Source organism: Perognathus longimembris, chromosome 1 (assembly GCF_023159225.1).
Source record: "Perognathus longimembris pacificus isolate PPM17 chromosome 1, ASM2315922v1, whole genome shotgun sequence".
Classification (NCBI taxonomy): domain Eukaryota; kingdom Metazoa; phylum Chordata; class Mammalia; order Rodentia; family Heteromyidae; genus Perognathus; species Perognathus longimembris.
Genome location: NC_063161.1, coordinates 38,730,560 through 38,756,387, shown reverse-complemented (window position 1 = coordinate 38,756,387; position 25,828 = coordinate 38,730,560). Strand labels below are relative to the sequence as shown.

The 25,828-nt window shown below is 37.7% G+C and overlaps 1 protein-coding gene across 1 annotated transcript; it reads right to left on the bottom strand.

Moving 5' to 3' along the window:
* Window positions 1-878: 878 nt before the first annotated feature.
* Window positions 879-24,416, bottom strand: Tmbim4 (transmembrane BAX inhibitor motif containing 4). The gene is made up of 7 exons (XM_048360187.1): window positions 24,212-24,416; window positions 18,376-18,484; window positions 16,869-16,974; window positions 15,179-15,212; window positions 12,940-13,057; window positions 1,769-1,814; window positions 879-1,150 (listed from the first exon to the last, which is right to left on the bottom strand). Exons 1-7 carry the CDS (start codon window positions 24,306-24,308, stop codon window positions 944-946), a joined length of 717 nt encoding a protein of 238 aa, XP_048216144.1. The 5' UTR covers window positions 24,309-24,416; the 3' UTR covers window positions 879-943.
* Between the last annotated feature and the right edge of the window lie 1,412 nt (window positions 24,417-25,828).

Genomic DNA, 25,828 nt, shown 5'->3' with positions numbered 1-25,828 from the left:
AACACAAGGGTCAAAATAAGTGTTGCTATGATTTCTTATGGAGCCAGAAGGCACCTATGGAACCATATACACAGTGGTAGTGCTGAATGCCTGACAGGAAGACAGATAACCCATCTCAAAGGCATGCTGTGCTACTGGCATCAGTCAGTATATGAAGCCATGGAATCCTCCATTTTCATGACTTAATAAGGAACAGGCAGATTTCTGAAATTCAGATGGTGACCCCACACTGTCAGTCCCTTAGATACAGATTTCTGGACTAAGCTCCACAAAGATAAAAGGTAAAAGCAAAAGGAATGTAAATGCCCAGTTCTTTCAAGAAATTATGCAGTGGATTGATGACACTACTAACCCCAGAACTGTATCAACTGGATTGAAAATGGGTATAATGGCTCTCAGTAGGCTCTCAGAACCTACTCTTTTCTTGTTTTCCTTCTACTTCTATTTCCTTCTATTCCTCTGTCCTTTGCATAAAATGAGTTGTGGTTACTTTACTTCCTGCTATTTTCATCTTTACTTGATATAAAACAATGAACTTGAACATGCCCTTACATCTGCCTACTCATAAAATTAGTCCTGAGTTGCAAATTAACTATGGCTAATTTAGGTCTGAACAAATCACAATCAAGTTGGACATGGTGGTGGTACATGCCTATAATCCCAGCACTTGGGAGGTGGAAGAAGGAATAAGTCTGAGGTCAATCTGGGCTATGTGGTGAGACTCAGTTTTTAAAAAATTTTTTTTTAAAAATTGTAAATAGAATTTTGATGTGTCTGACAAGAGTTTCTAAGTAAAAACTTCACAAGTGTGATGGCATAAGAAATAATAACTTTAAGGCACACAACATTACAGAATACCAGTAAAGACCATGAATGTGTTTAACAATATTTAATTATGTTTCAACTTTATTACATAATGATAGTCTCTGTATACTGTTCTCAATTACTTTTTATTAACTGCTTCCAAAAATCGTAAGAGGTGCAGGAACAGATTGATAACATCCAAGTAGAGGCTGATGGCAGCTAGTACATACTCTTCAGGCGACAGTTTATGCATCAGTGAGTGTGTATCATAGATGATGAAGCCACAGAAAAGAAGGGCTCCCACTGCAGAGAGAACCAGCTCCACTGTCGCACTATAAAAAAATATCTATAGACAAGTGATTAAATATGTAAATTGGTTCTTGAGATCATCATTAATTAATAGATACCAACTAAATTATCCACTTCCTTTTAAATATTGTCATTCTAATTACAAATGGCTTTAAAATATATTTCTCAGAATTAAATGGACCATTTGGGAGCTGACAGATACAAGTGAAATCCAGGTGTTTTTGTTGTTGTTGCTGTTGTTTTGAGGGATTGTTCTTGGGCTTAAACTCTGGGCCATGAACACTCAGCCTTTTCACTCATGCCTGATGCTCTACCACTTGAGCAATATCTCCACTTCTGGATTTTTGCTGGTCAATTGGTAATAAGACTGTGGCTAGCTATAATTTTTATGACAAGATTCTCAGATCTCAGCCATTTATTATAGGCATGAGCCACTGGTGCCCAATCCTACAAGCACTTTCCTATGTAATGTAACTCATTTGGTCATTCATCTCTTTCAATAACTAAGAATGATCAATTCAAGACTTTGAATTTTTTTTAGAGATTACTGTATAATCATTCCATATACAAATGTTCCAGATAGTCATAAGTATCTTCTTAGAGTAACTTCAATGACCAGAATTATATTTCAAGTTAACCATACTAAACAACTTACCTTCAAGAATACTGACAAGCATAAAATCCACAAAACAGCAAACAGCCTAAAAAAATAAAAAAATTAATAATTTACATGATTATTCCTTACTAAAAAGTTTATAATCCTATTCATTTTTAAAAGAAATAATTTCAACTCAGATGTTTGCCAAAGAATAATTCAGTAAGAATTCATAACACAGTGTGACATTATCCAAAAAGAAATGTACTCATTTCCTGACTTACGTAAGTGTAACCCCTCTGTATATCACCTTTATAATAACAATAAAAATTTTAAAAAGAAACAAAAGCGGGGCTGGGGATATGGCCTAGTGGCAAGAGTGCTTGCCTCGTACACATGAGGCCCTGGGTTCGATTCCCCAGCACCACATATACAGAAAATGGCCAGAAGTGGTGCTGTGGCTTAAGTGGCAGAGCGCTAGCCTTGAGCAAGAAGAAGCCAGGGACAGGGGGCTGGGGATATAGCCTAGTGGCAAGAGTGCCTGCCTCGGATACACGAGGCCCTAGGTTCGATTCCCCAGCACCACATATACAGAAAACGGCCAGAAGCGGCACTGTGGCTCAAGTGGCAGAGTGCTAGCCTTGAGCGGGAAGAAGCCAGGGACAGTGCTCAGGCCCTGAGTCCAAGGCCCAGGACTGGCCAAAAAAAAAAAAAAAAGAAGCCAGGGACAGTGCTCAGGCCCTGAGTCCAAGCCCCAGGACTGGCCAAAAAAAAAAAAAAAAAAGAAACAAAAGCAATAATTCATAACCCAATGAACACTTAAAATACCCATTTTGCAAGGCACTGGTGGCTCACATTTGTAATCCTAGCTATTCAGGAGGCTGAGATCTGAGGATCACAGTTCAAAGCCAGCCCAGGCAGGAAAGTCGGTGAGACACTTTTCTCCAATTAACCACCAGAAAACTGGAAGTGGACTGTGGCTCAAGTGGTAGAGTGCTAGCCTTGAGCTGAAGAGCTCAGGCACAGTTTCTAGGCCCAGAGTTCAAAACCCATGACCAACCCCCCCCACCCTCCCGCCAAATCGAAACCCATTTTGTTTTTCTTTTAAAGAAACTGAACCAATTGCTATTCAACTTTTTTATGGTAATCAATAGAGAGCATTATTTTAAAATAAGTTCCCAAGTAGAATACAAAGAAAATTATTAGTATAGGTTAAAAAAATCCTTACAAAAATTTAAATTCTGAGGGCTGGGGAGGATATGGCCTAGTAGCAAAGAGCGCCTGCCTCTTATACATGAAGCCCTCGGTTTGATTCCCCAGCACCACATATACAGAAAATGGCCAGAAGTGGCGCTGTGGCTCAAGTGGCAGAGTGCTAGCCTTGAGCAAAAAGAAGCCAGGGACAGTGCTCAGGCCCTAAGTCCAAGGCCCAGGACTGGCAAAAAAAAATTAAATTCTGAGACGTATGAAAATTATATGAAGCCAGGTCTGGTGGCTCACGCCTATAACCCTAGACATTCATAAGGTTGACTTAAGGATCTCCATTTGAAGCCTAGTGAAAAGGCACCAGCCATGAGCAAGAAAGTTAAGAGCCTGAGGCCCTGAGTTCAAACCCTAATCCAATGCCCAACGTATGACACTGTAACCTCTCTGTACGTCAGTTTGATAATAAAAATTTGAGAAAAAAAAATAAAAAAAACAAAAAACAAAAAAAAAAACAATGAAGAAAAAAAAAAGAATCAAACACACACACACACACACACACTGAGAATAAATACAAATATACATATGAATAACTAGAACTTTGATGAAATTGCATTTTTAAACCAAATAACAAGAGCAAGTTATTCAGTAAACATGCACATCTCTGGAAAACCACAGTACACTTTCTAACTTTATTCTTATGTATTAAGAATTTTATCCAACAAATTTATCACTACTCTAATTTTTTGAGTTACCATTCAATTGTTATATAAGTCTAATTATATTGCAAAGTACATTTAAGAGCTCAATTTTTTTTAAATCAAATATGGGACTTGGAAGCTGCTTCAGGCCACAGGGAATTATAAAAGCTAAATTTACCCTCCTTTCTTAAATAAAACCAGGCAAAATATGTGAAGCAACAGCTTTCAGATGTTAGATAACACTGCATAAGACAGTGATTCCAGATATAGGGAAACAAATATTTACTCAGCTGGAAAGTTTCTGGTCTATACTGTAGGACAGGAACCCACAGAGGCCATGCTCTCCTTGAGTTATTAAGAACACAAAAATTTAGAGGTCAGAGAGGTAAAGTGGCTAGAATATTCATGACAGTATATCATAGAGAAGGGGGTTATACAGAGAGAGAGCTCAGGTGATATGCTCAGGGCTCCCTAAAATCTTTAGCTCAGTCCTGATCAATGTATGCATATTAGGATGTGATCAAAGATGGGGAAACCAAGAAATGGAGAGACAAAGAGTGAACAAATGCAGTAGTCATGCTTACTATACAGTACATTGAAAATAAACTATACAACTTGTGGATGAAGGTGGGAGGTAAAAACAGAGTGAGGGAAAAGGATGACATTGTCCAAAATGTACTCATTACCTGATTCATGTAACTATAACTCATAAGTTATGTCTGTTCATCACTTTAATAACAACAACAAAAAAAGCTGGAGAAAGATCTACAATACAGAAATAGGTAGACTAATTCTCAGAATTCACTCCAACTCCAGCTAAAGTAGAAAGACCTCCAAAAACACGGAGGACTTAAGAGTTCTCACAAGGGTACTAACTCAGTAATGGGCTAAGTTAGCTCTAAACTTAAAAGCTGTTGTGAACCCAACAAACAGAGCTTTAAAAGGATCAAAGAAATTCTAAAGAATTTAATCATATCTTAGAAAACTACAAAAAAAGTAACTCAAAACTTGAAAGTTAACAGTGGTCAGTATCCAACCTAAACCTATCAAAACACACAACATAATGAAGGAATATGATCACAGGAGAAAAACCAATCAACAGAGGCATCCAGAAGTGACACAATGATAGAATTAAAGACATTTCCTTTGGAACATTCAACTTGAACTGAGTAGTGTAAATGAAAACTTCAACATAAGTTAAAAAAATTTCTGTGGTTGAGATGAATAGTAGATTAGACTGAAGAAAAGATCTGAATTTGAAAATCACAATAGAAACTAAACAAATTGAGTTTCTCTTTCTCTCGCTTGCTCACTTGTGTGCACACGCACACACATAGTTTGAAGTAGATGTATTTTATTTAAAACATTTAAATATAAGAAGCCAAAAACCTTTCCATATTTGATAAGAACTTTAAATCAACAGATCTAAAAAGAAAGTTGAAAAATATCAAGGAATATGGCACTCACATTACTGTAAATCAGAAATAAAGAGGAAATGTTAAATGTTAAGAGTGAGAAAAGATATGTACAAGGGCTTTTTGTCAGAAACTACAGACGTCACAAGTGTGGTATCTTTAAACTACAGATTTTTTTTTTTAAATCTTCAAGCAGGAAAAGATCCAAGAGCCTTGAATTCTACACTTGGCCAAAATAACTTTCATATATATAAAAGCACACAAGAACTGGCAGGTGTTTGTATCTATGTTTTTCTAGCACTATAACATTTTTTAAAAAGAAGAACCTTAGTTGAATATTACATAAAGAAACTTACATAAAGAAACAAAAAACAAAATGGTAAGTTGGGAGACACAAAAGTTATCTTTGAGAGAGATTTAAAAATTCTGCCAATTAAAAAAAAACTGTTTCCACTTCCTGGAATGTATTTCAAGAAATTTTACTTTAAATGTTCAAAGACACACAGACACTGTACATTTGGTTCCTCCCCAAAGAGTATCCTTTAGTCTCACTGTGTGTAAGTGCCTATAGTCATGTATAATTTATCATGTTCTGCCAATTTCTAAATTTCTTTCAAAGATAAATTAAACTAGAGCAAATATAAAAGTAGTATGGAGTTGGTAACATGCATAACTAAAAGTTATAGCAACAATAACCCAAAAGTAGGGAAAATATACTATATATGAAAAGAATTATTATTGGAATAGAATATTGAAGTTTTATATTGCAAAAGGTATTTAAAAGAACTACAGATTAATAATCCATAAAGGATGTAAAATCCAACCATATTAGTAATCATATTAACTATAAAGGAGTAAACACATTACCTAAATACAGACATGGTCAAATTGAATTTAAAAAATTCCAACCACAATTTTGGTATTCCCTTTCAATTTCCTACTTCTAATACCAAAATTGAGAGACACAGGGTAAAAAAAGACAAACAACTACAAAAGCAATACATGCAAAACTGTTTGGTGTAAGTGAACTGAACACCTCAGGGGGGATAGGGAAAGTGGGAGGAGGGCGGGGGGTATGAGGGACAAGGTAACAAACAGTACAAGAAATATATCCAATGCCTAACGTATGAAACTGTAACCTCTCTGTATATCAGTTTGATAATAAAAATTTGAAAAACAACATTCCAACCACATGCTTCCTACAAGAATACTATTCTAGAAACAAACTGAGCAAACTCTAGGAAATGGGGAGGAAACGAATACTATTCTCAACAGGAAGAAAAACGCAAATTAAAAGGATGCAATGATATACCATAGTAACACAATCAGAAGAAAACAAGGGTGTCTGAATTAACAATAGAGATTTTAGGATGAAGATTTTACCAGAGATAAAGTAGGCTATTTCATAAAACAAGAAATATTTTATTCCCCAAGAGGGCATAAGAATTCTATTTTTTTTAATCTAAAAACAGCTTCCAATAATTGATGCAAAACTTATATATAGAGGGAATAGATCAATACATACTGAGTTTGAAATTTCAACACCCCTATTACATTAATAGAATTAGAAGGCAGAAAATTACTAAGCACACAAAAGCCTTGAACAACACTACCAACTAACTTGGCCTACCTGAAAATAATCAAATACTCCAATAGAAAAATGTACATTACCAAGATATCATAAAATAAATTTCAGTAAATGTGAAAGAACTGATATCATTCAAAACATGTTCTCTAAAAATAACAAGTAAATAAAATACCATCTACAAAGCTGGGCACTGGTAGCTCCTACCTATAATCCTAACTACTCAGGAGGCTAAAATCTGAGGATTGAGGTTCAAAGCCGGTCCAAGCAGACACATCTAAGAAACTCTTACCTCAAATTAACTACCAAAATGCTAGAAGTAGAGGTATGGCCGAGTGGTGGAGCACAATCTTTGAGGGAAAAAGCTAAGCAAGAGTGCAAGACAGAATTAAAATCCTAGCACCAGGAAACATACCAGATTCATGTTATTATATATGTATATAATGTATACTTATATAGGCTTATATATACATATACATATACCTGCTTGATAAAATTCCTGCCCCTCACTTGTCTCAAATACACAAATTTTCTCAATACACTTGGTATACCTAAACTAAAAAGTGCCTCCTTACAATATAGATCCTTCAGGACTAAGAGACTTAAGACTTTTTCACTAGTAAGCCCTAGGGAAACTCCAGTGGATAATGTGGTATTAAGAACTATAAAGCAGGGCTGGGGAGGCCCTGGGTTCAATTCCCCAGCACCACATATACAGAAAACGGCCAGAAATGGCGCTGTGGCGAAGTGGCAGAGTGCTAGCCTTGAGCAAAAAGAAGCCAGGGACAGTGGACAGTGCTCAGGCCCTGAGTCCAAGGCCCAGGACTGGCCAAAAAATAAAAAAATAAAATAAGAACTATAAAGCACCAGCACTGGTGGTGCATGTGATCCTAGCTACTCAGGAGGCTAAGATCTGAGGATCAAGGTTCAAAGCTGGCTTGAGCTGTAACATCCATAAGAGTCTTATCTGAAGTCACACACACACACACACACACACACACACACACACACACACACAAGCTGGAAGTGGAGCAGTAGCTCAAGTGGTAGAGCACTAGCCTTGAGCTACTGCTAGCGCCTTGAGCTCTTGAGCTCCCAGGCCCTGAGTTCAAGCCCAGCACCAGCCTGCAACTGTAAAGCATCAGAGATCTTACCCTATTTGCATGCCAAAGTGTATAGTTTCCTTACAAATGGGGCAATGTCATTCTTTCTGATAGAGGCATAAAATTCCATTGTGTGGAAGGACTTGGAAAAAAATTATACTAAGTGAAGTGAGCCAGACCCAAAGAAACATGGACTCTACTGTCTCCCTTATTGGGAATAATTAGCACAGGTTTAGGCAAGTCACAGCAGAGGATCACAAGAGCCCAACAGCTATGCCCTTATGATCACATAAGACGATGCTAAGTGAAATGAACTCCATGTTATGGAAATGATTGTTATATCACAGTTGTAACTACTTTCAACGTCCCATGTGTATCTGTAGCTTCTACTATTGATGATGTTCTTATATCACCTTCCTGTGGTTGTATCTACACTATCTCTGTAATCTCATCTGAGTATATTGGAAACTGTCTATACTGGTATTAGAACTAGGAAATTGAAAGGGAATACCAAAATCGAGAGACACAGGGTTAAAAAAAAAAAACAACTACAAAAGCAATACTTGTAAAACTGTTTGGTGTAAATGAAATGAACACCTCATGGGGGGAAAAGGAAAGGGGGAGGAGGAAGGGGGAATGAGGGATGAGGTAACAAACAGTACAAGAAATGTATCCAAGCCTAACGTATGAAACTGTAACCTCTCTGTACATCAGTTTGATAATAAAAATTTGAAAAAAAAAGTGTATAGTGGGGTTGGGAATATGGCCTATTGGCAAGAGCACTTGCCTTGTATACATGAAGCCCTGGGTTCAGTTCCCCAGTACCACATATATAGAAAATGGCCAGAAGTGGCTCTGTGGCTCAAGTGGCAGAGTGCTAGCCTTGAGCAAAAGGAAGCCAGGGACAGTGCTCAGGCCCTGAGTCCAAGCCCCAGGAAAGGCCAAAAAAAAAACCAAAAAACCAAAAAAAGTGTATAGTTTCACAGATGCTAGGACAAGACATGAGATTCCCAGGGCTGAGATAAGAAACATTTTATTTCAACAATAACAGTAGGTAGAGAATCCACATTTGCATACCAAGAAACCCAATCCACACAGACTATGGCTAAGAGGACTAGATGACACCTACACACACACACACACACACACACTCTCACACACACAGAATGAATTGTGATCAAGAAGAACCTTCAATGTAGGAAGCAATATCTTTTTTAATAATGGTGAGTTAGTATATTTCTTTCCTCGTAGCTTCTAAGGCTGTTTATTTATTATAAAAACAACCTTGAAAAGATAATCTAAAAAACAAGTCACAAGATATTCAACAATACAAGATAAGATATTGGGGAGGAGGGAATAATTGTTCCCAAAAGATGTGAAGATGGCTCCTGAAGGTTTTGATAAGACATTAGGATAGAGTTGCCAAAGATGTCTCTCTAGAATTTTTTTTTAACTAGGGCTGTACATTAAAGATTCGACACCTGAACAGTGTTAGACACTACAGATAATGAGAACACACATCTTCCACTACCACCAAGTTAGAATATGGCAAGCTTAGCCCCAGGGACTGAGGTATGCACACAATAAATGGCCATTTAGGTTCACAGATTCTCCTTAGTGAGCCTCTGGTAACTTGAGTCTAATAATTTTCAGTTAATGTCAACATTCTCTCAAAATACAGTATTAATCAAGTAAGATTTGAAGGTCATGTCCTGCAAATATGCTTCCTGAACTTCACTAGCAGGATACTTTGACTTATATCTCATTAAATATTGGAATAACAAAGAGCAAACTTTCTGAGAATATAGATAAGATTAGCCACAGATAAAGTACAGACTTTTCCATTTTGAAACAAATTTTATCTTCCCCTCTCAACAAGAAGCTCAGATTAAGGGATAACCTACTTACAAACTGTGATAGGTCAGGGAGAAGGAAAATAAGCCCTGATTTGTAACACCTCTAGTCATCTTAACTCAGATTTTGCGTCCCATTTTGGCACTCAGCCTTCATGACCATTTTGGCTTTGTGATTAGTGCCATTAATTTTCATTTACAACAATAAAATAAGCAATAAAGTACTATTCTTAAGTATCTGAATCTTTTTGCATTCTAACATAAAAATCAGTAGCTGTAGTATTTTTCTGGTGAGTTATTATGTGGCAATATTCCATAACGGATGGCAGTAAAAGCAATTCAATGGAGAACTGACTGTATCCACAGAGCAGTCATAAAGTGTTGAAAGATTTAAATATGCCATGATCAAGTGGGCATTTGAAATGTATCACCTGATTACTTTGTGGAGAACAGACCAGAAATTGGTAAGCTAGAAAGGCTTCTTGTAGTAATCAAGTTAAGGCAATTTTAAAAGGGCGCTACTTTCAGTTTTAGAGCAAGCAAAGCTATTCAGGCCAATTAGCCTCCCACACCCCGCTACTCTCCCCTACACAAAAATACACCCCAAAACAAAATAATGGATTAAGAGGGCAGGGGAAGGCCAGGCGCCAGTAGCTCATGCCTATAATCCTAGAGATCTGAGGATCTCTGTTCAAAGCCAGTCCAGGCAGGAAAGTCTGTGAGACTCTTATCTCCAATTAACCACCAGAAAACCAGAAGTAGTGCTGTGGCTCAAGTGGTAGAGTGCTACTTGGGATGAAGAGCTCAAGGACAGTGCCCAGGTCCAGAGTTCAAGCCCTACTTCCAACCAAAAAGAAAAAAAAAAAAAAAAAGGGCAGGGGAGGAGAGGGAAGGAGGATGAAAAAAGAATCAACAGGAAAAGCTTCTTAAAAGCATCAAATAACTATAATACAGAAGAAAATTATGAAACTAAAATATAAGTAAAAGTGGAAATCCAAAGAAAATACTCAGGATGCTGCCACCCACCTTGGCCAAAGCTTATAACTTACTGTCAGGACAAACACATCTCCCTCCCAACCCTACCTAGAGACCACAATGCACAAAGTTAGAGAGTGCAGGGGGAAAAAACCCTTTAAACATTATTACCACAAGTCACATTTAGATTCAAGTAAAGTTCACAGCATCTGGGTAGCTGAGGTCACATCTTGAGCTGTGAATTTGGTTTCAAAAAAACCCCCCAAAACGCAGTCTAGGGCTGGGAACGTGGCTTAGTGGTAGAGTGCTTGCGTGACTTAGTGGTAGAGTGCTTGCCTAGCATACACAAAGCCCTGGGTTCGATTCCTCAGTACCACATATACAGAAAAAGCCGGAACTGGCACTGTGGCTCAAGAGGTAGAGTGCTAGCTAGCCTTGAGCAAAAGAAGCCAGGGACAGGGCTCAGGCCCTGAATCCAAACAAAACAAAACAAATACAACCCGGTCTAGTAGTTTTCTCAGAAGCTGGGTAGCACTAAACCTTAATAACCATGGAAGAATGCACATTCATTCCAGATTTTAAGGAAAATTAACCTTTTTTTTTCTTTTTTGTGGTACTGGAGTTTGAACTGAACCTTGTACTTGTTAGGTAGTCAATTAGCCACTTGAGACATGCCTCTAGCTATTTTTGCCATGGAAACTTTTTAAGATAGGGTCTCACTTTGTGCCTGGACTAGCCTCAACTACCAGCTTCCTATTTACATTTCCCACCATGGCTGGAATGGGAGATCCAAGTTCAAAATGGGATCAACTTTATTCCTCATTTGAGAGTCTCCTGATCTCAGCTTCCTGAATATCTAGGAATAGAGATTTGAGCCACTGTGCCTAGACAACAAGTAAACTTTTGTGTACAATTTCATAGCAAAAAGTAATCAAAATATACAAAAATATCATCAGAATTATCAGAAATTGCAAACATCAATGAAAAGACAAATATCCAATCTAAAATCTCTGTATAATCATTGTATCATTTACATCAATAATTATGAAGAGGCTGAAATAAGGGAGAGATACTGAGAATGGATAGGAGAGAGGGAAGCAGCTGAGGACAAACTAGGATAGGAAGAGAAAGTAGGTACCCTTTCATTAGCACAAATATATATGAAACATCTCCCCAAAAGAAGGAAAAAAAAAAAGAAAAAAGAAAGGCTGGAAGCATGGCTCAGTTAGTAGAGCACTAGCCAATGAACAAAAGGGTCAAGTATGGAGTTCCAGTCCTAATCTCAGGGGAAAAAAAAGAAAGGAGGAGGAGGAGGAGAGGAAAAGGGAGGAAGAGGAAGAGAAGACAGAAGAAAGGAGAGAGGAGGAGGAGACAAGACCACCTCCACCTAAACTCTATTCTAGGGGGAAAGCATTTTTTTAAACTACTCTAGGCAGCTTGTACAACTGTATTTTTCCCAAAAGAGATTCCTGGGGATCTGTACTACATAGAAACAAAAGAAAGGAAAGAATGTTTCACAAGAGTAGACTTTTGTAAATATTTAGTGTTATAAGCAGAATATGAACAGGAGAAAATGGTTGAGTGACCATGTGCCAACAGTCTATGCATTCTTTTTTTTTTTTTTGGCCAGTCTTGGGGCTTGGACTCAGGGTCTGAGCACTGTCCTTGGCTTCTTTTTGCTCAAGGCTAGCACTTGAGCCACTTGAGCCACAGCGCCACTTCTGGCTGTTTTCTATATATGTGGTGCTGAGGAATCAAACCTAGGGCTTTATGTGTACGAGGCAAGCACTCTTGCCACTAGGCCATATTCCCAGCCCAGTCTATGCATTCTTAACAGATGAGGGCAACACAGTACCATTAGCTTTATGTAAAAAGAATTACCTATTTATGGAGTTGTTTGCAAAAGGATACAGGCTATTCTTGATGGGTTAAAAAAAAGTTTTAAGTTCCTTTCAGATGTCTCCAGTATCTGGGCTAGCTGTACTGCCTTTGCCACAAAGATGTAGATGACTCTGGTAACATCTAAGCTAAGACAAATGACCAAAATGATATCAGTGAAGTACACACTGCTCATAGACATATAAACTCAGCCTCTCTAGAAAGCTGATTTGGTCAGGGGAGGTGGGGGGGGCATTCACTTCCCTTTCACTACAGCAAAGAAGAAAATGTCAAAAAAAAAAAAATAGAACCACTTTCCAACTGCTTGTATATTCTGAGCAAGTAAGACCTGGCTCTAGTACTCAAAGAGATGATCTCCCATAGACCTCCATTTTAAGACACTCAAGGCATATAGTATAGTATTTCTCCTAAAACCACCTATAATATTAAAGACATCTTTATATATAACACAAACCACATATAATATTAAAGACATACCCAAGAGTATATTAACTTACCCTGCTCCAAATTTGCTGAAATCTCTCTTAGATTGTAGAGTATATACAGTCAAACCAAGAAATACTGCAGTAGTCAGTATAAAAGCTTGTAGAACAATATATACATCATAGAAGGTAACTGTAGAATGAAAACATTGATTAACAATGTACATAAACATACTAGACATAAAACAGCCTTTTCTAGCATAATAGAAATGTTTTTGTCTATATATCATCAATAAAACAATTAAGATTCTTTATCTACCTTTGCATATATAGGTACAGTAAAATCATACTTATGTGATAAGCAGGCTATAAAACAATCATTCACACAAAATGTTAACTTCATCTAGAGATACCACACAAATAATGAGTAAAAGTATTTTAAGGATATGGTAGAGTGATTCTCAGACATCTGTTCCAGCTGCAGTTTTTCACTATCTTTGGTGATTATCCACTATGGCTAAATATTGATTCAGATGACTTCAGGTCATCAGGCTAGCTAGGATTTCTTGGAGGGCAATTTCTAGCAACTTGTACCCAGTTCACCAGCCCAACTCAAGTCAATTGAGCAAGAAAAATATTGAGGCTTTCTGGCTTGGCCCACACCATTTCACACATCCTGCAGAGGACAGAAATTAACTACTAATTGTATTACATCTAAATCTGTATTATATTAGAGCACATTACTGTGGAGTTTATTGAATATGTACCAAGAACTCCCAAATTCCCTTCTGCAATTTTAGAATGATATCCAGATTGATTGTAGCTACTGTACTGCTTAATACTTTAACAGAATGTTAAATTATAACCTCTTTAGAGAAGGTTAAGTGCTTTGAACCTAAAACCACTTGAATAAACATTCACAATATTTCTATTCCTAAATTACTGAAATTTACAATAGGATTAGGAAGGTAATGATATACACAAAAAGGTCAACTTTGTTTCTTGTCAAGAATTTCAATGCAATAAGATAGATAAGATATTACATAAATGGGGAAAATAATGTTCTCAAATTATCTCATCTATGTATTTTGTTTTGTTTTGTTTTGTTTTTGCCGGTAATGGGGTTGAATTCTGGGCCTGGGCACTCTCCCTGAGCTCTTCAGCTCAAGGCTAGCGCTCCGCCATGTGAGAAACAGTGCCACTTCCAGTTTTCTGGAAAACCAGTTTTTCTGGTGATCCATTGGAGATAAGAATCTCAGGGACTTCCCTGCCCGGGCTGGCTTTGAACCATGAACCTCAGACCTCAGCCTCCTGAGTAGCTAGGATTACAGGCATGAGCTACCAGCACCAAGCTCATCTGTGTATTTTTTACCTCCAGTTCAAATAGGACTGTCCTTACACATGATGGGACTGGAGGTGGGGAGAGATGGACTGATAACATTAATAGTAACTAAATTAACAGATAACACTAAGACGTTAGTATTACTTCCTCCTTGCTATAATGAGAAGCTCTAATTCTACTTAATTGAGTTTTTTTTAGTATTGAATAGTTTTTAGTATTATTTAGTATTCTGGTTCTTTGAAAGAGTGGTAAATCACTAAGAAAACACAGATTGAACAAAACTGCCACTGAAAGGTTAAAAATAGTGATGAAGATGGGAAAAGATAAATGTATAAACCTTCAGGATTTACACTTGCTTTTATTGGGAGCAGTGGTTAGTAGTGACCTTTTGGTACCCAAAGTTAAGACAATCAGAATTGTTATAGCTAACTTATTGAAACTTTTTACTCAAGCATTACATAGGGTACTCAAGTAATTATAACAGATACTTAGCCTTGAAACATGTGTTTAACATGAAGTACAGAAATGGAAATTATGGCTATTGTTTTGATTTAATGATGTACTAAGATGTAGCAATGAAGCACAGTTCAACAGAGGCAATTCTTAGGGAGCTCAGTCATGTGATGAAAGTACACAGCTAAAACGTATGTTCTCTGTTCCTCCAACGTCCCTTTAAGTGAGGGAAAAGGTTAGCTCTGGTCATCTTATTTTTATAAATGGGAAAACACAAATGAAATACTGTTCTGCATTCCTTTTGTTTTCTTTAAACTTTTCCACATAGTTCAGCTCACCTGAACTATGTAAAGTATAAATATTTGACTTTTACTTATCTCTTAGGCAATCTATTGTATGCCACATTTTTGAAATACAACATTCTGTGATGTTAAACTTTAACCTCAAATACCTTTGTTATCTGAAGGACTTACCCACATGAAAGTTACTACAACACAAAGAAACACAATTATGACTTACCAACAATGGCCACCGTCAGAGCTTCCAACAGTGTCTAAGAGAAAGAAACTGAAATTAATGCATGTAAAATGCATACTGTCATGCATACATTTTCTAATTTCTACTAGTTTAATGTGATCATAATAGGAATGATGTCCTTTTAGCCCAAGGAACCTGTAGAGTATAGGACAAGACAGCTTTTAAGTCAAACAACAAAGACAAAACCTGTCTATAATAAGAATATTTAAATTCTGACTATGGTTTCATCAACTTTTTAAGCTCTCTTGGGACTGGGGATATAGCCTAGTGGCAAGAGTGCTTGCCTCGTATACATGAAGACCTGGGTTCTATTCCCCAGCACCACATATACAGAAAACGGCCAGAAGTGGCGCTGTGGCTCAAGTGGCAGAGTGCTAGCCTTGAGCAAAAAGAAGCCAGGGACAGTGCTCAGTCCCTGAGTCCAAGGCCCAGGACTGGCAAAAAAAAAAAAAAAAAAAAAAAAAAAAACTTTTTAAGCTCTAATTAGATTTCTCATATCTTTATTAGGAAGAATATTTAGAATTAATATAGAAAATTCTATTTTTTTCACTTTGTATAATATAAATTTAAAAGACATTGCAGATTATGCATATATTTACTTTAAAAATCCTCAGTATCTCACACAAACAAGACTTAACACTGTTTCCTGATGTTCACTCCCTTTCTCCCCTTGCATCAGTTTCCTGGAAATCCAGCTCCTCAAACTAAAGATTACATTTTCAGTCTCCCTTGCAGTTAGCTCTGGCCACATCACTAGATTCTAACCAGGTGAATGTAAGTAGAGAAATGTTTAACTTCTACTGGGTAGTTCTCTAAAAGCCCAAAGTTTGCTGTCTCTTCTTTCTTTCTCCTTTTGTTTTCTTGTTGTGTCATTTACTAAATAATATGTATGGATATGATAATGAGGTATTCTATTTCAGCATGCAAACTTTAGGAATGCTAGAACCAGAGCAATGCCTGGGCCCTTCCTAACTTTTCTAGTCATTCAGATTTTTATATGAAAGAAATAAACTATCTTAAGACACTGTCATTTTATCATTGCTTAAACTATGTAATAAGGAAATGAATCTATATCCTACATAAAACATAAGGAGATCTAAAACTTTGAATGATAGCCTTCCTTTCCCTTAACTAATTTTCCTTACTTCATCTTCTATCCCTAATCCAGCTACATCTTCCCCATCTGACAGTCTGTATCACAAAGGCAAGCCAAAAGTGTTAGCAGTGTCTATATAATTATACTTGTAGAAGCATTCTGTTCTCCCTCCTGCATGACCTCAACAAACCGTAACCAGAGCAGAACTGGAATGAGAAATGGAGATTTCTCACTATTCTAGTGAGTACTCTGAGTACTCTTCCTGCTAGCCCAATGGTGGTCTATGTCCTCTCCCTATAGAGAAACAACTATTTCTGAAAGGCAATAGATGGATTTGAAGAGAAAATATACATTACTCTGTGTGTGTGTGTGTGTGTGTGTGTGTGTGTGTGTGTGTGTGGTGTGTACTTTCTTTCTCTCTTGTTATATAGCTGACAGGGGTAAAGAATTGGAACCTGAACCAAGGACTGACAACATGGATATTGGCTAACCATTCTTCTGTCAGTTATATGTGTGTAAAGCAATAACTTTGAAAACTCAGGCTAACAAAGAAATGGGCATTGTCAGAGTACTCACAAATCCAAATAGCAGGTAGAGGTTAAGGGGATGTTTATGTCTGTTTAAAGTCAATGCGAAAATCAAACACAAAGATCCGAGAGCAAACATCAGAATTAAGGCAGGACTGAAAAACATAATATTAAAAACATTTCAAATTCTAAAATAACATGAGTAGTGCTATCCACTTTGATAAAATCTATTTTATGTGTTTATAAAACTATTACAAGAATCTGGAATGATTTACACTATCAAGAAGTCATTTTCATTCATATCTAGAAATACTGAGGAGGCATGAGCAGAACAAAGGAAAGAGCCCACAGGAGTGGGAGAAGACTTCTTTTCTCTCATGACCTATCACATTTGAGTAATGCTATAGTTGCCATATTATTTTTACGATTAAAATACAATAAAGAAGAGATACTGCATTTTTGTGTGTGCGCCAGTCCTGGGGCTTGAACTCAAGGCCTAGAAACTGTCCTTAGCTTTTTTATGCAAGGCTAATGCTCTACAGCACCCCACCATTTAAGCCTCAGATTGCTTCTGGCTTTACATGATTAGTTGGCAGTAAGAGTCTCATGGATTTTTCCTCCTAAGGCTGGATTTGAACCATAATTCTTAGTACTCAGTCTCCTGAGTAGCAAGGGTTTACAGAAGGAGCCATCAACACCTGGCTTTTAGTAAACAAATTTTACACATACCTACTCTTTCAGGGTACTTACCACATGGCCATATTAAATTATTTTACCCTGAATGTCAAACTAATAGTTTTCAGATTCTTATTTGGTAAAAGGAAGAGAGGGAGAAATTCTTTATTTCTAAGAAGATATTCCTTGTTTTATTTTTCCTTTACTATAAGGAAATAATATTTTTAGCTACAGAAATAATTACATTGGAGGTAAAATATTTAATAATGGATGGGTCAAGTGGAGCCCTTCTGAAACTTGTCAATGAACTCATCACAAAACAATGAAGACACATTTATATTAATTTTTGAAAACAATGTCTTAGGTTTCAGGGACAAAATAGTCTGATGAAAATGAAAATTAATAAAAATTTAAAAGTAGGACTTAACTGAATGTAGTAAAAATTCTTCTTTCTATTGTAAGAAATGAAGGTTGAACCTTAAGAAACCATAAGGGGAGGGGAATATGGCTTAATGGTAGAGTGCTTGCCCAGAATGCATGAAGCCCTGGGTTCAATTCCTCAGTACCATCTAAACAGAAAAGACTAGAAGTGGTGCTGTGGTAGAGCACTAGCCTTGAGCAAAAGAAGCTCAAGGACTGTGCCTAGGCCCTGAATTCAAGCCACAGAACTGGCAAAAGACAGAGAGAGAGAGAGAGAGAGGCCATAAAAGGTAAAAACACCACGTTATAGAACATTTTCCTTTATCAAAAACTAAAAAACTGGTTTATATGAGTTACATGATGGGCTTTTTTACATGTTAACCTCAAAAGTTAATTTTTTTAAAAAAGAGCTTTGTTTACATAAGTTCTTTAGCTAAGATGAAGTTCTCTTGTCACCTTACCTCCCATGGACGAATGTGCGGATAGACTCGAAGGATAAGAACACCGCAGACATCACTGTAGTTAAGAGAACTTGCAGAGACAGGATGCTGTAGACCTTTCGGAGAAAGGCTAAGAGAAACAAATATTACACACGACTTTTCTTCACTTTTACTACAGAACTGTATTTCTTCTCAGAAAACCTTTATTTTTCTGGGAGACAGTAAGGGAAAGGATCACAGTGTCCAAAAAGAAATATACTCTTTACCTGTCTTAGGGAACTGTAGCCCCTCTATACATTACTCATACAATAACAATTTTTAAATTTAAATTTATATTAACTTTTTACATGCATTCTTTCTTAAATCTTAATATAAAGAATATAAACTTATAACACGATGAAAAAATTCAAGAATATCAAGAGATAGCCAATCTTACAAAATACATGAACTTAAAATAAGTTAATAGGCCCAATAATAAAGATTTTCATCAAAATACAAAGAAAGTATCCTATCTGTGAACAACAACATAAAATAAAGATACAATACACGGGGCTGGGAATGTGGCCTAGTGATAGAGCACTTGCCAAGTGTGCACAAAGTCCTGGGCTCGATTCCTCAGTACCACATATACAGAAAAAGCCAGAAGTAGAACTGTGGCTCAAGTGGTAGAGTGCTAGCCTTGAGCAAAAAGAAACCAGGGACAGTGCCCAGGCCCTGAGTTGAAGCCCCAAGACTGGCAAAAACAAACAAACAAAAAAGTTACAATATACCTTTTTTTTTTCAAGCAGAAAAGAATTTATGGGGGGAGAGCAAATTGCTAGCCCACACAAGATGGAGGCATGCAGAGAGAGAGAGGAAAGAAAAAAAGAAAAAGTAAAAAATATACCATTTTTTGCAAAAATAGTTCAACATTGGATATGAAAATTAGAAACAGAAAGTACATAGCTAGATCAGGCACAGTGGCTCATGTGTGTAGCCCAACATTTTTGAAAGGCAGTGTTAGGATCTCTGTCAAAGAGTGAGACCTTATCTCAAAGAACAGACTGAATATAGTGGCACATGCTGACAAACCCAGGTATGAGGGAGACATAGGTAAGAGAATCACAGCAAGGAATAGTCCAGGAAAAAGCACAAAACCCCATCTGAAAAATAAAGCAAAATGGGAGGGAGGTGTGGCTCAGTTGCTTGCTCAGCAAGCACAAATCCCTGAGTTCAAAGCCCAGACAGTACCTATAGTTATCTATAAATAGTTAGCCATAATTTTTTAAGATCTTAATTTCTACAGCAGCAAAAATGTTTCCTCAAAATGAAACTTATCCTCAAAAGTCAGTTAAGGTATACACATACATTAATCCATCAATTTTATTTCTTATTTATAACAACTCTACTTCTAGTTTTTATACAAGAAGAATTCTTGCTTTGAGAATATTTTATTAGCCAGGTGCCAGTGGCTCATGCCTATAATCTTAGCTACTCTGAAGGCTGAGATCTAAGGATTGCAGTTTCCTGGGCAGGAAAGTCCTGTGAGACTATTATCTCCAATAAACTACTCAAAAACTGGAAATGACACTGTGGTTCAAGTGGTAGAGGATTAGCTCTGAGCACAAAGAGACTCAAGGACAGAACCCAAGTTCTGAGTTCAAGTCCCACAACCACCAACAACAGCAAAAAAAGAGACTATTTTATTACCATAAGCCTATACCAAAGCCTAATGATTTAAAAACACTTGTGATAGTCAGCTACCAGCAAAAAAAAAAAAAAAAAAAAAGTATTAAATAGGTAAGGTTCAAAGCCAGAGAGGCCCTATATAATCCTAGCCAGTCCAGAGGGTGAGATATAAGGATGCAGGTTATAAACCAACTGAGCAGACAAAACTAAGAGACATTTATTTCCAATTAACCATCAAAAATCCAGAACTGAGGGGCATGGCTCAAGTGGCAAGTGCCAGTCATGAGTGAAAGTGGAGCAAGAGTATGAGGCCCTTGAGTTCAAACTCTAGTACCGATACAGACAAGCAAAAAACTGTGAAATATTCATTGAAGATGTTCTGATAGATACAGGACATAAATAATATGGTTCACTAGCAGAATTCCTCTCTCTTTGGACACATACCCTTTTGTACATACTTTCTTCCTATACCACCCTAGCTAACTTATAGCCAATCATCTCTCAAAATTCAGCCTTTCTCAGTTCATAGTCTGAATTACATGTTTCTCCTTTATGTTCCCAAGAATCCTAACATATCCCTGGGCACTGCAATAATTAATAAATCTACTTGTCCTTTTCCCCTATTCAACTCTAAAGACTAAGCACCTCAGTCTTTAACTGTCTTCTCCTGCATGGGAAATAGGAAATGTTTGTCTTTTTCTATTTCTCCCTACTGTAACCCTGCTATACTAAAATATATCCTTGCTAAAATAAAAAAAAAAAAGTTTTCTAACAATGGGAAGCAGGTCATATTCATTTCCACATAGCACCCAGCCTCATGTTAAGTAAATTTATATTGAATGAGTGAAGGGAAGATTTTACAACCCAAAGAAGCAATAGAAATAGTAATAACAGAGCCATCCCTTTTCAGAACATGGTTAGGTAAGCAACATAAATCATGCTGAATGACTTGAAAGTCACTGAAAGGTAGAAGAAATACATTAAAGAGACTTTTGATTATACATTTACAGGTTTCTTTTAAAATACTGCCATAAAAGTGAAAAAAATAGAGGAAAGGTAAACAAATGCAATTACACTATTCAGTATACACTATGTGGAAAATGTCCTATGTAATTTGTGGGCAGGGATGGGAAACTAGTGTAAAGCAAAAGAAGGGGTGACATTGTCCAAATGATGTACTCCCACTTTAATAACAACAATACAATCATGTTTTCTGTAAAAGTAAAACATATGTTTGCTGCTGCATGCCTGTAATTCCAATAGTCAGGAAGCTGAAGCAGGACAATAGACAGCTCCAAGCCCACCTTGTCCAACCACTCCAGAAGCAGTTTGGAGATTCCTCAAAAACCTAAGAGAACTACCCTATGATCCAGGCAATACCAAAGATTACAGATCAGGATACAGTAAAACTATTTGTACAACCATGTGTTTACAAAGCAGCTCACCCCAGACGTTCTTCAGTAGATAAATGGATAAACTTTCAGTACCTACTAACAAAAGAACATTAATATTGAAAGGAAATGAGCCATCAAGCCATGAAAAGATATTGAGAAAATCTGAAATGTATATTATAGTGGGAAGTGAAATGCACCAATCTGAAACACAAAAAAACATACTGTGTGATCCCAACTATATGGGATTGTGGGAAAGGCAAAACTATGAAGACAATCAAAAGGATCAGGGTTTGCCAAGGTTTAGCCAGGAAGGGGTCAATGGACACAGCACAGCTGTTTGAGAAGTGAAACTACTCAGTGTGATACAATAATGGTAAGTAGAAGTTATTATACATTTATTAGCATCCATAAAACATACAACAGCAAGGGTGAGCCCTAATGTAAACTATGGACTTGGGTCATAATAATGTGTGTTTAGGTTTACTGATTATAATAAATATGTCCCTCTGGAACCAGACATTGATAAAGAGACTGTGTAGGGGATAAGGATTATATGGCAATTTTTCTCTACTTTTCAATTTTTCCAGGACCCTAAAATTGCTTTTAAGAATAAAGCCCATTTTTAAAGTTAGGAAAAGGACTGGAACAACACTTTCCTAAACAACATATAAAATGTCCCATGAAATGTATTTTTAAAATGTTTAATATCACTAATGCTTAGAGAAATACAAATCAAAACCAAAATGCTGTTGCATCACCATCATTTGGATGGCTACTTTCATTTTAATAGAGAGAAAGAGAAAGAAAAATGTTGGTAAGGATGAACCTCTATATGCTCTTGATAAGAATTAAATATGGTGCAACTACTAAGAAAAACAGAATGGCAGGTCCTTAAAGGGCTAAGAATTACCACACAAAATCCAGCAGCTTCAATTTTGAGTACACACATAAAAGAAGTAAAACAGGGTCTTAAAGAGATACGTGCACACCTATATTCACAGCGTTACAATTGCCAAAAGGTAGAGGTAGTGGAAATGATCAAGATTAGATGAACAGATAAACAAAAATTGGTATATACATTCAATGTAATATCAACCTGAAAAAGGAAAGAAATTAGCCAGGTGACAGTGGTTCATGCCTCTAATCCTAGCTACTCAGGAGGCTGAGATCTAAGGATGGAAGCTCAATGTCGGCCCCAGAAGGCACTGTCTGTGAAATTCTCATCTCCAATAAACTACCCCCGCCCCCCAAAAGCCAGAGGTAGAGCTGTGGCTCAAGTGGTAGAGTGTTAGCTTTGAGGAAAAGCAGCTCAGGGACAGTGCCCAAGCCTTGAGTTCAATATCCAGGGCTGGCAGGAAAAAGGAAAGAAGGAAAGGGACAAGGAAAGGAAGATTTTGACATACAGTACAATGCAGATGCACTTAGAGACATTATGCTAATTGAAATACGCCAGTTTAAAAAAATAGTGGAAGATTCCCTTTATATGAGCTATTTAGAGCAGTCAATTTCACAGAGACAAAGTAGAATATAGTTGCTAGGGCAGAGTGAGAAGTCATTTTTAATAGCAGAGTTTCACTTTTGCAAGATGAAAAAATTCTGGAAATTGAATGCACAACAATGTAGAAATGCTTCACATGACTAAACTGTACTCTTAGAACTGGTTAGGATGGAAAATCTTTATGTTACAAGTATTCTGCAGTAACTAAAAAAAAATTAAATAGTTGAGCTCACTTGTCACAATAACTTCAGAATTCAGGAATTCAGCTCCAGGCACCAAGATTCTTAATACATCAGAACTATCCTCATAATTCCTTTTCGGGGACTAGTTCTAGTTGCTCAGGTAGACTGTAAATCTAGGTCAACTTCTGTGACCTAAATGCTGATCCAGGGTGGAGAGTAAATTGTTTACCCGACACTGAGCGTTTTAAGTTAGAACATAGTGTCTGCCCATTTGGGTACTGTAAAACAATGTTAAACTACCAGGACATTTTGTTTTCTTTTGTTTTAATTGATTTGGGAAGCATCTGTCTCCTCAGTAATATTCCAACCCCTGTTGAATTAGAATTAGTATTTTTGCCCTGAAAAGGGAGGTGGGGAGGTGTGTGTGGGGAGGGGGGGGGGAACCAAGACAGGTAAGTATGTCGCTGCCCTGACAGAAATAAAAGTCCAGTGCACAAGAGATGAAGTAAAAATTTGTAATGTGTTTCCATCCCCTTACAGCAAACACATCAAGAAAACAACTCTAATTGGGACAAATATCACAAAGTACACTTATCACACAGTAAACTTATTTGCATCCAAAAATTTTTTTTAAGGAGCGGGGGAGACCTTTCCTTTTATTTAAAACTGTGAAATTAGGCTGGGCGCTGGTGGCTTCTGCCTGTAATCCTAGCTACCCCAGTAGGCTGAGATCTGAGGATCCAGATTCGAAACCAGCCGGGGCAAGAAAGTCTTGGAGGCTCTTTCCTCTAAAATTAACCACCAAAAAAAGCTGGAAGTGAAGCTGTGGCTCAAGTGGTAGAGCACCAGCCTTGAGAAGAAGAAAAAACAAAAAGTTCAAGATCCAGGACTAACAAAAGTAAAGAAATAAATACATTCAGTAAAAATAAATAAATTTGTACGTAACCAGATAAAGATGCCAATTAGGGCTGCTGGAGCTCTCCGCCTCGGGCCGCAGCTGCAGGCCCCGGGGACTGCAGTTCCCCTGAGCCCCGGGAGACAAGGCCTCCGGGGCCGTCACGCAGCAGGGCGACCTGGGCGGCCGGCCCGAGCCCCGGGGTGAACGGGCCACGTACCCATGCGGATGTGCACGCTGGCAGACGCCACGCAGCTGCCATAGTTGAAGTCATCCTCGATGGACGAGCAGGGATAGCGGGGGTCAGGGTCGGCCATGTCGTCAGCTGAACCGCTCCCCCCACCCCCTACCACGGACCAAAGCCTCGGAGACCAAACTGACCACAACGGCCTTCGCCCCACTTCCGGAATGGAATCCTCCCAGACAGAAGCAGCCGAGCTGCCTTGGGTGGGGCGAGCCCCGAACGAATCGATGGCCGCGCCTTGAAAATTCCCACGGAGACCGGGGCGGACGGAGCTGCCGAGGAGCCGGGTGACTGCCCCATTCCACACCCCATCCGAGGTATCCATCCCATTCACCCACTTCCTTAATTACCACACCGAGGACGCGCTGTTACTTCCATTCGTTTACGCAAGTATTGTCCCTGCGATAAATGTCGAGCGGAGCCTGCTAAGAAGCATGAATGACCACCGGAATGCAGTACCTTTCATTTATTTTTCCTCACTCCATCCTAATAAAAAAGTGAAGGCGGAGAAATCCTTACCGCGTCCACATCTGGAGGAGCAAAAGCAAAATCGTTGTTACTTGTGTGCCACTTTCTACAGCTCCTGCGAGAATTCTGAAATCAAGACTCGCGTACAAGCCCTGAGATAGAGCTCGTCTCGTTTTCATGGTTCCATCTGAGAGCTAAATACTCCTTGACATTTACACTGAAGACTGGAATTGCAGAATATAAAACTTGATGGCAAATTTGTGCTAATAACTTTTAAATATATAATTTATATAGGCATTAATTATGTAAGTGTACATATATAAATTACATATATATCAGTTATACAATATACATTCTTTTATATATGTACATATTGTATAAGTTATAAATTAAATAGAAATGTATATATTATTAAGTAATATATAATTATTTATAATCTTTGCTTACTCTATGACATTCAGTAACAAGAAAAAAAATCGTAAGTCAAGACTGTGCAAAAGAAAAGAAAAAGGAAATTAAAGCATGGCCCAGTGGTGGAGGCTGCCAAGTAAAATCTGGGTTTAAATGCCAGTATTACTAAAAAGAGAAAGAAAGAAAAAAAAACAACACTTTATGTTAGTACGTGTGCGCACGCGTTAGTTCTGGGGCTCCAATTGAGGGCCTGGGCACTATCCCCAAGCTTCTTTTTGCTCAATTCTGGTGCTCTACTACTTGAACTCTACTTCTAGCTTTTTGAGTAGTTCATTGAATATTAGAATCTCACAGGCTTTCCTGCTGAGGACTACTAGTCCTCAGATCTCAGCCTCCTGAGAAGTTAGGATTATAGGCATGGCCCACCAGTGCCTTTTTTCTTTTCTTTTACTTTTTCTTTTCTTTTCTTTCTTTCTTTCTTTCTTTCTTTTTTTTTTTTTTTTTTTTGCCAGTCCTGGGGCTTGGAATCGGGGCCTGAGCACTGTCCCTGGCTTCTTTTTATTCAAGGCTAGCACTCTACCACTTGAGCCACAGCACCACCTACAGCTTTTTCTGTTTATGTGGTTGGTGCTGAGGAATCGAATCCAGGGCTTTATGCATACTAGGCAAACACTCTACTACTAAGCCACATTCCAGCCCCATGTTAGTACTTTT